This window comes from Melanotaenia boesemani, chromosome 14 (genome assembly GCF_017639745.1).
Source record: "Melanotaenia boesemani isolate fMelBoe1 chromosome 14, fMelBoe1.pri, whole genome shotgun sequence".
NCBI lineage: Eukaryota > Metazoa > Chordata > Actinopteri > Atheriniformes > Melanotaeniidae > Melanotaenia > Melanotaenia boesemani.
Genome location: NC_055695.1, coordinates 16823079 through 16835843, shown reverse-complemented (window position 1 = coordinate 16835843; position 12765 = coordinate 16823079). Strand labels below are relative to the sequence as shown.

At 40.1% G+C, this 12765-nt stretch overlaps 1 protein-coding gene across 20 annotated transcripts in view; it reads right to left on the bottom strand.

Annotated features, from left to right (window-relative positions):
* adgrl2a (adhesion G protein-coupled receptor L2a) overlaps positions 1-12765 on the bottom strand; it is a 100970-nt gene that overhangs the window by 17517 nt on the left and 70688 nt on the right. For 12 of the 20 annotated variants that reach the window (XM_042006235.1, XM_042006234.1, XM_042006215.1 and 9 more), the window contains 8 exons: positions 6729-7022; positions 5874-5977; positions 5397-5582; positions 4838-4876; positions 2737-2920; positions 1860-1982; positions 1276-1481; positions 451-624 (listed from right to left, as the gene is read on the bottom strand). In XM_042006235.1, the coding sequence (XP_041862169.1) occupies positions 451-624; positions 1276-1481; positions 1860-1982; positions 2737-2920; positions 4838-4876; positions 5397-5582; positions 5874-5977; positions 6729-7022 (1310 nt within the window). The remainder of the gene's footprint in view (positions 1-450; positions 625-1275; positions 1482-1859; positions 1983-2736; positions 2921-4837; positions 4877-5396; positions 5583-5873; positions 5978-6728; positions 7023-12765) is intronic. The other 8 variants (XM_042006222.1, XM_042006224.1, XM_042006219.1 and 5 more) reach the window with 1 other exon arrangement.

Genomic DNA, 12765 nt, shown 5'->3' with positions numbered 1-12765 from the left:
AAAATTCCACTTAGAAAGTTTATCGGTAGAAAGAGAAAAGATAAGGCTTTTTTTCCTCTGGCAGAAAGCAGAAAGAGGGATTTTATGTCATGTGCAATTACATAGAATTTTCTTGGAAATACTTATGCACTGTCTAGATTGAATACATTAGTATGGTACACACAGTTCTAGGTCACTGGGGAAACTCCAAGGAACAACCAGCTTTAATTTATGCATTTTGCCAATGAGACCAAAATATTTAAGAACATAAAAGTTTCCATCTGAATGCAAGAAAAAAAAATAAATATATGATACATAATGAGCATAATGAGAATTACAATATCTATTACAATATCTAAACCCAGAAATGATATTCCTATTCCTAACAAATATCTTAAATAATAGGTGAGTTTGACAGGACAAAAAAAAAAAAAAAAAAAAAAAAAAAAAAAAAAGCAAGCCTTGACATACTGAGATTTCACGATGCGCCATGAGGATGGCAAAGTTGGTAAGATGGCTGCATGAGCAGGTGGTGTGTGTTTTATTGGAGTCCATGAGCTTGCAGCCTTGGGTGGACCAGTAACCCGTCATACTCCTCTCAGAGTAATTCCAGAAGGAGCAATTGGAGTTGAAGTAGTGCTCCATCTGCAGATAACAAGAGATATGGTTAAGTGTCCAAATAATTGACTTCCTGAAATTGAAGCACATGTAGAACACAGAGGCCATTTACCCCCTACTCATACAAAGTATTTTTCTGCACTGATATGGATGAGGATTTCTCACTTCACAGCTCTTATGAAGCAATTCATATGTTGTATCTCATTTGGCACATGCTTGCAGAATTTACCGAAGCATGGTTGAGTATATGAGGCCTTAATAACAGAGAAGCATAATTGTTTGACGGCATGTCTTTAGAATTGCACAATTTTTCTGATAAAGAATGGAGTCACGCATGGCCCTCTGGGAACTCTAGTGACAACTTTAAAAGACAGAAGATAATTGGTGCTCCAGTAATTTCATCCTAGATTGTAGGGCTAATCTAGGAGTTAATTTTCCTCACTATAAAAGAAAATGGGTATCATTTATATTCCAATGTTGATTAAAGAATTAGTTTTCATTAAGAATTCACTTAGGTTCTAAAGACTGCTTTAATTTGATGTTCAATGACTTAAATAAACTGCCAACTGACCTAGTCGGACATTTACAATTCAAATTACAGATCCCTGTCTGCTCTGGCTGTTCCCTCCTGGTGTTTTTTAATATGACCCCTCCATTCATTCCTGCAGTGAGACTCACGTCAATGTGCTCCAGGGTGAAAATCACTGGTTCATTAATGAATACACGGCTGGACTCTTTGTTGATCGAGGCAGCGATGATGTCAGAATTGACAGCCACTGACACGTTGCGGCCATAAGCCTCATTGGCCATCTTGATGGTGGCATTCTCTGTGCTGAGGAACTGGCTCAGGTTTTTGTACAGCACAAAAACCAGCTTGGCAACTCCTTTTGAGTGGAAGATGTCATCAGAGCATGAAAGGAAAAAAAAATTAGGCCTTCACATGATTTAGACCACAGATGTCAAACAACAAGGACATAACGAAAAACCTGCAGGATAGCGGCCCTTAATGACTAGAGTTTGACACCCCTGATTTACAAATGCAAGAAAAAAAGACTAGAAGTAATTAAAGGTATTAAATACTTTATTTTAATTTTATTAATTGAATTTAAAATATTAAACAAATGACCAGCGTAAAGAAGATGAAAAAAAAAACTTTTATAAGTAACTTCTAACGGCTCTAGCTAAAATCATAGAACCATAGTCTCCCCAACTTAACTTTAAAAAATCACTTCACTTGTCAGTCTCTCTTTTCTGTAGCTTACCATTCCGACTGTTCAGCTTGACAGTATTGGCCGACAACTGGATTGAGATCCCACTCTTGCTGGATTGAGGAAATTTAAAGTCCTGGACCTGGCCATCCGTGCTGAGTACATACACATCCAGGACTGTCGGGCAAACAGGAACATGGAGTTAGTTAGAAAAAATAAATTCATAACAAAAATAAAAAAAAAAAAAGGAAAAAAGGAAAAAGGGCATCAGTCTTTAACGACTTTCAGATTCAGATTCAAAAGGCAACAAAAAGAGGGGGGAATATTGATGCCAGAGCTTTCTTCTTGACAATACTACCCCGACTGTTCCAGTGTGCAAAGAATGCATGAATGTGTCATGTGAACACCAAATCTTAGCGAGAGTGAACTATACAATAAAAATGTCAATCACAAAGCGATTGTTTTGTCCTAGCAAAGCTCTCAGTAAAATGAATAAAACAGTGCTGAGGGGGAGAAAAAGAGCTCCCTCTGGGTTCTGCCAGTTAAAGAAAACGAGGAAAGGAAGAGGAGACGGTGGATAAACAATATACTTTTTCTGACTCCTCAGCAGGCTAATGTTCACATTAATGTATAGAGTTACAAGGCCTAGATGTACACATTTATAAAGTAAGCATGCACAATCAGAGAATCCAGTCTCTTTAATTGTCTGGTATTTATCACTTTGTCAGTGAGCAACTCTTTAAACCTAATATGCGTTGTTTTTCTCTTCCCTCGGGGTTTAAGCACTTCTTAGGAAAACAAAGTCCTTTTTTAGTCCTTGTTTTCCTATCAGTAGTGCCACTTTCAATGAACTGCATGTAATCTAATAAACTAAGCTTGTGTAGATGATGAAAGCTCATCATTTATTCCCTTCAAACTCTGTTTTACTTACTAATGTTATCTGCAGGAACTTTGACAATGGCAGGTTCCATGAGGTTGTCGGCGAGGACAAAGGCCCCTTCCTCCAGAGTGTCCAGTAACATGGTGGCTGCGTGGGTTTGCTCGGTGCTGTTCATGTCCTGCCAGGACTTCAGGGCCTCTGGTCGCAGAAGGTTGTCTACTGTATCCACAATGGCCTGCATCAAATCAAATGATACAGACAAAAAAAAAAAAAAAAAAAAATAGCAAAGATATCTGAATAACGGGGATAAAATGAAAAGAAAGAAAGTTGCTTGCAAGCACACAGTAAAGCAGTGACATGCACACATTGGAATGAATGAAGTGCTGTGCTGAAGCATCAAATCCTAGAGAATTGAAACAAAGATGGACATTTATTTATTGATTTATTTTAAAATTATGTACATGGAAAGAACTTTATAATCACAGACATTTACTGAATCGGGAAGACATTTTTTAAAACAATAAAGAAGGACGTGCTGAGAGAGTTGAACAGTCACATCACTGATGGGTGAGGATTCAGTTCCTCTCTCAAGGACATTGCACCACAGCAAACACTTTGGGTTGCAGAGCATTGAGCCTATCAGGGTTGTCTCATACCAGGATAATAAGAGATGGGCTGATGAAAGTATTAAAAGCGGTTCTCAATTAAAATTCTCTAATTGCGAAGCTCAGTGTACAACTGTACAATTAAGTCACCTTGCAAAAGGCTCTAAAGAGATCATGGAAATGTGACTGATATGTCAGTGTTAAAACTACCTTGGCTTCAAACGCTTTCCAGCTTTAAAGAATCTCAGAGCTTGGGGAGACAGAGAATGAATTGGGAGAGGGGTCCAGACAAAGCAAGGTAACTCCAGGAAACAATAAAATCAATGTGTCTAATCAGGTAATCAATGTTGGTGACATCTGGTGGAATGGGTTGGGGGAAAGCTAATGCGATGTTCTGTCAAGAACGGCAGATGTCAGATAATGCTGACTCAACAATCACTGTCCCACATCCCCTCATGCTGTCATTAGTCCAATGAATGTTGTGATTTGCATCAATAAAACCTGTCTAACAGTGCCATCTTCAAATTTAAATCTACATGTTGTGAAATTAGTAACTAAAGGAATGATGTAACATAAGAGGGAGAGGGGTGTGGGCTGTTATGTATATATATATATATATATATATATATATATATATATATATATATATATATATATATATATATATATATTATTCTACTTTCTTGCTTCATTTAAGAGTGTGTGTCTGTTGACTGGCTAATTAGCTTGATCCATTTTAATACTCTCCCAAAGGAGAGTTTGGATTCAGTTTTAGGGAGGTGGGTGTGTTGTACTGGAGACAAGTGAAGGACACTGATGTTCCTAATACTAGATGGATATGAGGCCAAAATACTGATATCTAAACATTAGCCTATGATAGCATTTGAAAAAAGAAAAAGGGAGAAAAAAGTTTGAACTGAACAATTACCTGCAGTTACCCTAAATCCACAGATCTGCACCCTAATAAATTACAATGACCTACAGCCTGTGTCCTTGTTAAACAACAGCCGCTGTTTTTACCCTACATGCAGCGAAAGGCCAGTTGACGACCCCTGATGCACAAGGGGAACAAATGAATCACTGAACAAGTCAATATTGTACTGAGCTCATGTAGGAAAAAATTATGTAAAGCAGTAAATCCTTAATTTAATGAATTATATTGAGGATGTGAGAACTTAGGTTGTGGAGTTATGCATTCAGGTTGGCTCTCTTAAGTAAACACAATAAACATAAAACAGAGAATGTGAAATGAATTACATTTAAATCGCAGCTGTTGATGAAAAGAGAGGAGAACAACACAGAGACACACCCAACCAAAAGAAGCCAGCTGATTGGAGATGACTTCACTTTCTCTTAGAGAGCACTTTAAGTGAAACTGTGGCTGTGTCAAGCAGATACTCAGAAAAGCAGGAAGCACGGGGTGGAGGGAGGGAGTACATGACAGTGCATAAGGTACATGCTGCTGATCTTGGGCTGGGGCACATAGAGTAGTGCAGGAACAGAGGGGACAGCAGCAAGCAGAGTGGACAGAAGCATTGCTTCAGTACCTTCATGTATGCCCTGCATGTCCTTTCTCGCTTTTGAAGCTTTTTTATTAGAAAAGGAGAAGAACAGATAAAAAATAGAGACAGGTAATTTGCACAAGTTCAAGAGTTTGTGGAGAAAAAAAAGGCCACGTCTGAGTGCTGGATGTACAAACTATCTAACAAACAACTGAAGCAGCCACTCCTCATCACCTTGTGCCACTGACCTCTTTATGCACAAGTCTATAAAATGATGATGTATTTTCTTTTCACACTCACATGACATCACCGATTAGCACTGCCAAATTGTAGTCATAAAAATTAATGTATAAATACAACCACGATGCACTGATATCTGCTACGTGTCAGCATTACAATTTTTTGTTATTTAAGTCAGAAACTTGACTTTCAGTTCATTTTAAACCCCTGAACTTAACTAATCTACTTAATAAAGCTAGTATCTCATCAAGTATTTAAATCCTCCTACAACTCACTGCAAAGTAACTCTGCAAAAAAGGATCACTGAAAAGGCTGATTTAATATTTTTGTCAACATGGCAATGGATTTTGGTGGTTGTGGTTACCTTATTGAAACTCCTTCCTGCAGAATCCTTCTCGCTGGGTCTGAGCTCTTGGAGCTGAGCATCCAGGATGTCCACCAGCTGCTCCATCAGGCGCACTGAGGAGCTGACGTCCCCAGCAAATATGGGGCCTTTGGTGTGCTTGGCTAACTCGTTGGCCAAGTTAGCTGCATTTTCACCGCTGCGGATCTGCAGGAGCAGAGAGTGAATAATGTTGACAAGAACAGAAGAAGACAGACTTGGAGGGTTCTTTGCGGCCACACTGAATCACACATGAGTGAGCGCTTGAAATGCTACTTATTAAAACAGACTGTAATACTGGTAGTTCAGGCATAGATTTATTGCCATCTGTGAGTGAATTTAGAGATAAAATCTTAGCAAAGTTTAAAAGTTTTTACATTATTTGCAAATACCTCTTCCTTGTTTTTCACTTGCACTCTCCACTTATAAAGAGAAAAATAATGCAGAGCTCATACAAACCTTCTGGGCCACTTGGTTGACCCAGTGGGAGGTACAGTTGCTGAGATCAGGGCCCTTTGGGTGCCAGTCCCCAGTGGAAAGAACACATAAATAGGAGGCTGTGCCTGAAAGAGAAAACAAAAAAAGAATAGTCAAGTTCAATCATGTCAAATCAGATTATATTTATTTATTTTTTTCTCCTATAAAGTTACAGGATAACAAAGGAGAATAAGGATCAAAGGAAGAAACTGTACACAAACAACACAGTTATTTAAAATTATAATTCATGTTAATGCATAAAAAGCAAAAAGCACACATAAAAGTGTCAGCCAGGACAAAATATCCTATTGTTTTGCATTGTTATGTTTTCTTTTTGTCTAGTGAGAATGTTGCAGACAATTTAAACTGAAATTAACTCCAAACACCAATCACCAGTTTTAGTTTGGTCAAATTGTTTTCTGGAAATATTTGCAACACCTTGCGCCTGTTTTTGCTAGAAAGTGGCAGCAATTTCTTTCCTCCCCTAATCAGCTCCGTGTCTGATGAAGTCTGAACATGATTTTACACACAATCAAAGAGGAATGCATGCCTCCACGCGAGCTCAGGGAAAAACAAGTGAACCTTCTCACTCCCCAACATAGCCGTTACACATCACCTAATCAAGTTTCAACGCAGAATGACACAGCTAAAACCTTAACACCATAATAAATTGTTTCATTGATTGTCTGACACTTGTGTTCTTTTTAGATAAAAATATCCTGGCATTTGAGAATATCAGCTAGATCTAACAAATGTGTGGATGTTCGCTTGAGATGCTTCGGGTCATACTGACTACAGAGAGCACACGGGCCTGAGGTGAAAGGAAACCCTGTTTACCTCGTGTTCCCTTGGGACAAGGTCGCTCCACGAGCATGCCCCTCTGGGTCTGAGGCCACATTATGTCCCTTTTTTCAGTGGCCTTGCAGAAGCGCTCAGGTAAAGGGAAGGACTCCAGTGGAGGAGGAGAAGTAGTCTGTGGAATTACAGGAGGAGGCTTGGGCGCTCCCCTGCCCTCCTTCAGCCCTGTTGTGGTGGTAGTGTTGGCCACACCCCAGTGGGCTGTGGTTGTGGTGGTGGTAGTTGTAGTTCTCTGGGGCTGAGTGGACGTAGTGACTTCCAACAGAGGTGGTGCTGTGGAAGACAGAAAGGGTAAGGAGGCATTACAATTGGCTGGAGCAATAACATACAGGTATGATGTGAGAAAACATGACCGCAGGCATGATTAATGGCGTATGCTTCTCACTGGGTCACATTTATACATCTTATAAAAATATAATGCAGCACTGTGAATAAAAATAACCAACATCTGGTATTTTAACCTGTGGTTTCATGGTGAGGTCAGCTGTTTGGTGTGGAGAATGTGGAGTATTTTCTGAAAATACTTCGACTCTCAGGTGGCTGAATGTCCTGTATCACTAACCCTCAACATTTTTTCTGCACATGTCCAACATTGTAATGCTTATATGTCCAAGTCCCCTGCCATGTGAATTACTGCTAAGTGCTTGTGCAACAAGTGTATATCCTTTCCATTTGACTGTAGTTTATTCAATACACTCAGTCTGAGGTGAACAAGACAATAATTACAGGTACAGTACATCCTTGTATCTGGCAATCATTCTTGCCTGAGAGATTCTGAGGCATGGCTGATTAAATTTCACTGGAGCAACACAGACCAGTATGTATAGCCATGGTGCCAGAACATTCATTTTACAGTTGTTTCTCACAACAACTCATACTCTGATAAAGCAGGTGTGCAGTAACTCATGCAATGCCCTGGGCAAAAACAATATGTCTCAGTCTTGGGGAAAGGAGAAAATAGTGCTCTCCTTACATTTAACATGAGCCACTAAGGAAAAACCTATGAGAACATTTTTTATAAGATACACTAGAGGAGTGTAAGTAACACTGTAATTACATTTCATAAAAACATCAAACATGGCAGAGTTTAATAGATTAAATGTTGATTAACACTAACATTTTGATAATTTTTTTTTTTTTAAAAAACACCAACAAATGCTAAAAAAGACCATGAACACCCCCCCCCCCCCTTTTTTTTTTTTTTTTTTTATTTTTGTTGCTGGGTGAGTTTAAAAGGATAAGCTACATCAATCTAAGGAGCTCTGATTGGAATGCGATGTGCATACTGAATCTAATCGCATTTGAGTACTTTGATTTCCTCCATTAGGCTGCCTGTAGAGCATGCAGAGAATGTGAAGAGGTGCTGTTACAGTGCTTGAGTTGAGCGCAGTAGTACAACCAGTAGTGAAAACATAGACGAAAGAGTGTGACAAAAAGAGGATGATGCAAGGGGGGGGGACTTTCAGAGGTAGATAGAGGACAAAGGGAGCAGACTGAGAAGGAGGTGGGAAATACTGGATGATGACAGGGAAATTCAGAAACAATGGGGCCGAGCTGAAGAGCGAGAGGACAGTTTCTGTCTTCTGCTGGATTGAAAGAGAGGCAGACAGACCCCAGGCGACAACACCTCCATATCTGTTGCTTCCATTGGATAATGGGTCTGGCTGATAGCAAGCTCAAACCCTCCCCCACACACACACACAACTGCTACTATCACCGTAGGCCCCACGGTGAGGATGAAAGGCTTCAGCACAGTTGAGCTGAAGGGAAATCGCCTTTGAGGCTGGTCGCTACCTGTGGCGAATTAGGCTCTATTGACCAGAGGAGATGACTCTGTGTATTTCCTCCTATTGGGGGCTACAGAACTACACACACACACACACACATCCAAACACAAGCAGGTGACATGATGGTGTACACAGCTGACTGGCTGTTTTGACACTGAGCTGAAGGCAGATTTGGCTGGCTGGTTTCACCTTAGCCTCTTCCACTCTTGTCCCTCCCTCCCTCCCTACCTGCATCCTTTTACTCAAAACAGTGAAATTCTCGGCTGCACAGCCTGTCACACCAGTTGAAAGACAACCTGTGCTTAGTGTCCTTTCATCACTAGCATTTAGCTGGCTGGGAGAAATATCTGTCTCTTTCCTTCACGAATACCCTTTTATTGCTATGACCAGCACTTAGAAGACTCACAGAGGAGCTGGCAAAAGTCACCCAAAAATTAATTGTAATAACTTTGCAAACTTCTAGTTACATTTGTTTTTGCACCATCTCATGGCAATGAATATCTGTCAGCATAGTCTATAAAACATTATTATTGTTTTTAAATATCTGGGTCAGGGTTGCTTGGCAAACATTCAGAAGATTCTCAAGAAACTATGATGCCCTTTAAAGGTTTCTTATTCCCAAAGTATGGAAGATAAGATCTCAGTCTCCATGGGTGAGAGGTTTTGAATCCAGACAGAAATAAAATGAAAATGAATCACTGTTTGGCAGCATGATTTAAGATAAAGGGCTACAGCCAATAAATCAAAGAGGCATCTGCTGTAATCCAAGCACATTCCTTAAGCATGTCAACTAACAACTGTATCTTGTCTACATTCTCATTCAACAGGGCTGCTTGTTATGACTTGGGATGCTGAGTTTAATGCTGTATAGCATGTGCAGTTTAATGTATTTGAAGGGTTTTTTGTTTGCACCTGTTACCACCAGTATATCTGGAGAGATAATTAAGGTTAGACCGGATTATTTTGAGGATAAAGCTAATGGGTTTTGCTCTCCTGAAGCGCCCTGTTGACGAATAATCGCCCCATTGCAAACCATTTGTTTGTGTGACAAAAACAAAATTGTCCAGGCATTGCTAAAAATGGCTGGTCTGGGTCCGCGCTACAGCTGTACTTTAAAGAGCTTCATTAATGAGGGATATTATGAGGAGAACACATTATATAATGGGTCTAAAATAATCCTGTTGGGGGGTTTCATGTCATGTTTACGACGCAAAGTAATCCTCTTTCCTGTGTGAATGAAAGGGTAATGTGAACGTGGTCTATAGTTCCCAGTGAGATTTGTGCATAAACAATGCCACCTCTCTGACCACTGCTGTTCTTGTGTACTTGGCGTGTTAGCCAGTAATCCTGCCAGCCACACAATAATCTTATTACCTTTATGCCAAAGCTTGGTTTAATTTAATCCAATGAAAGTGGGAGGAATTAACCCCTAAGTATTAGAATGGACACTCCTCTCAGGTAGTCACTCCCTCACAGAGATGTCTAAGTGGATAAGTTTATAAGTACAGGCTGTGAGGGATGGGTATTGATCTGATGGTAGTGCTGCAGCAGCCTCTGTCATACTTTTTCTAATTCATAGCATGGACCAAACATCCCTGCTTTCCACTGTGGCAACACAAGTTTGACAGTGCTGAATCCTTTTTACTGTATAATATTCCTTTGATTGTGATAAAAGAAGCAAGTTTTGCGTTTGGGCTATGCAGCAAAAACCAGGACAGGATCCTTGATTATTACATTTCTGCTGCACTCAGCCCAAGGGAAAGCTTCAATTAGCTGTCACAGAGTGTGAGAGCATGGACCGATAGTCTCAAAAGCACTGCCAATCGACAGGACAGACTTATTCATAACCTCTTTGTGTGATCCAATGCCCACATATCGTTGTTAATACTACTGGGGTTTATAGGTCTGAGATTGGTGACAGACACTGAGATGTGACTTGAGGAGAGGAGTGCAGTTTTTCAAGCGTTGTCAGACTAAGATAAATACATGTACAGTGAGAACTCAAGAACACACACTCACACAGAAACCCATGCTTGCATGGAGCCTAGATGAGTCTTTACTAGGATTGAGTATTCATGTCGTAGTGACAAATGGAAACCGACAGCACGTGTGTCTGTTATATTATGTGTAATGGCTTCACTTTCAGTGTACACTGCATGGTTGTTAATCAGAGTAATGTTTCACACATATTATCAGGTGCTGTTTATCTTGTGATGGAGGAGGAAATGGTAAGGGAACACACATTTAGGGTTTGTCTCAGATAATTTGCCACATTAAAAGTTAAAAGAATCATTCCATCTGCCTCATTCCCTCCTCTGTCCCCCACTCTGTCGTGGAATAATCTCATGATGATGTGAGGCAAGCCTTCATAGGAGGTTTACCTCTTTGTTCACATCTCTGTGGGAGAATTACTTTGTGCTTAGGTAAAAGACTGATGTCTTTTGTACACTGAAATGTGGCCCCTTAGTGGTAATCACATCCTAATGGAGGAGGAAAAGCAAAAGTTAACGAGCCAATGGAACCTCAAACAATTCAAGGTCTTTTTTTTTACCTTTAAAAGGTGTTTGGCCTTTGCAAGAGGTTTGGGAGAGAGTAGTGAGGAGAAAATAAATGAGTTAATACCAATCCACTTTAAGTTTTTGGGTACAGAGCATAGTTAGTGGAAATAAGGTGCTGAACTGTTGAACTGAACTGATAATTCTGTGCATATCAGTCATTTCTTGGTGCAGCCTTGCATCTAAGTTCATATAGAACTACAGATCTTCATGAGTATAAAATAGTGGGATGACTTCTAACTTGTTGGTGATGCATTTCAAAATCTAACAATAACAATAACACACAAAGGAAATCGGATTACACATCTTTCATTCTATGTTGCGTTTGTAGCTGTGAAAGGGAACACAGCATGTGATTGCTTGTGTATCAGCAGTAAATATGAAGAAAGCTGAGTGAAAATTCATATAATTTCCCATGAGTCATGTCCTTGTGAAGTGTGTTCAGTACACATCCATGTCTCGGGGAACAAAACCTAATAGCTGGCTTATGTTATTTACTGCTGTCTCCAATATTTCTCCCTCCCACAATACAATGGCATCGATTAATATGGACAGAGTGAGCCAGCGCACACCCACTCACATGTATAAACACATGTACACATTCATACGCAACAGTACTTACAAAATGACACGAAAGTACAGGAAACAACTACCAGACAACTGCCTTTTTTCCTGGGATATTTCTGTATTGTACGTACTTCAAATCTCAAGCATCAACTCTGAGTGTGCCTAGAAGACTGAGGTGTAATGCTGTGCACGCAGAAGAGTGGTCACTCACACTGTGGAACAGACATCTGTGAAGCTGCAAATGCATAAGCATGCATGCACATGTGAACGCAGCTGTGTAACACAGAAACCAATGCAACCCGCATATGCTCAGATTAGAGGAATGCAGCCTCCCTGAGACACAATAATCAGGCTGTGTGAAATAAATCTCCTCAAAGGCGTGTGTCAGGCAGTGGTGGGGGACCATTGTGATGTCTGAGTAATAATTCTCTTAATACGCCTTGTTTCACAGTCTGACTGTAATCAAACAAGAGACTGTGGATCCCCCTGGCTATAGGACTCGGTGTAACCATAATCACCCCTTCCCCCATCTCTTTTTTCTCTTTTTAATGTAAAACACCTCTTTGTGACATTCTAAATCATAACCCCAGGTTTACTGTTGCCCACGTGCTTGCACATTGTCAGTGGTTATTATTTGCCTATGCTTTGTGTAGCAGTTTAGCTTCAGTGGTTGAGACATTACAACAAAAATGATAACTAGCAACTTGGGATTATGAGAAATGTTATGTTAACGTGTGTTTGGAGACATGAGGTGAAATGGCCTCTTATGTGGTAGCAGCAACTGGCTGTAATCTCTTACACTGGAGAAACACCAAAGATTGAGATCAGAATTCAGAGAAAACAGGTGACCGCTTGACCTCATGCTGAATAGTGTTGAGCAGCAAATTCACCACTGTATGTAGCCATGAATCAGACCAGAGGGGTCATGATGGAGACAGAATCACTGCCAGTGGAGGTTAAAAAGCTACATGGGAAGAATAACAGATAGAAGGTGGCAATTCAAGTAGTCTTATAACCAATAGTGTCCTTACTGAGTAAAATTTCCTCCCAGCTTACACATAAAACAGTTCAGAACATGGGTGAGATGGGGAGAAATTCTGAGATTTG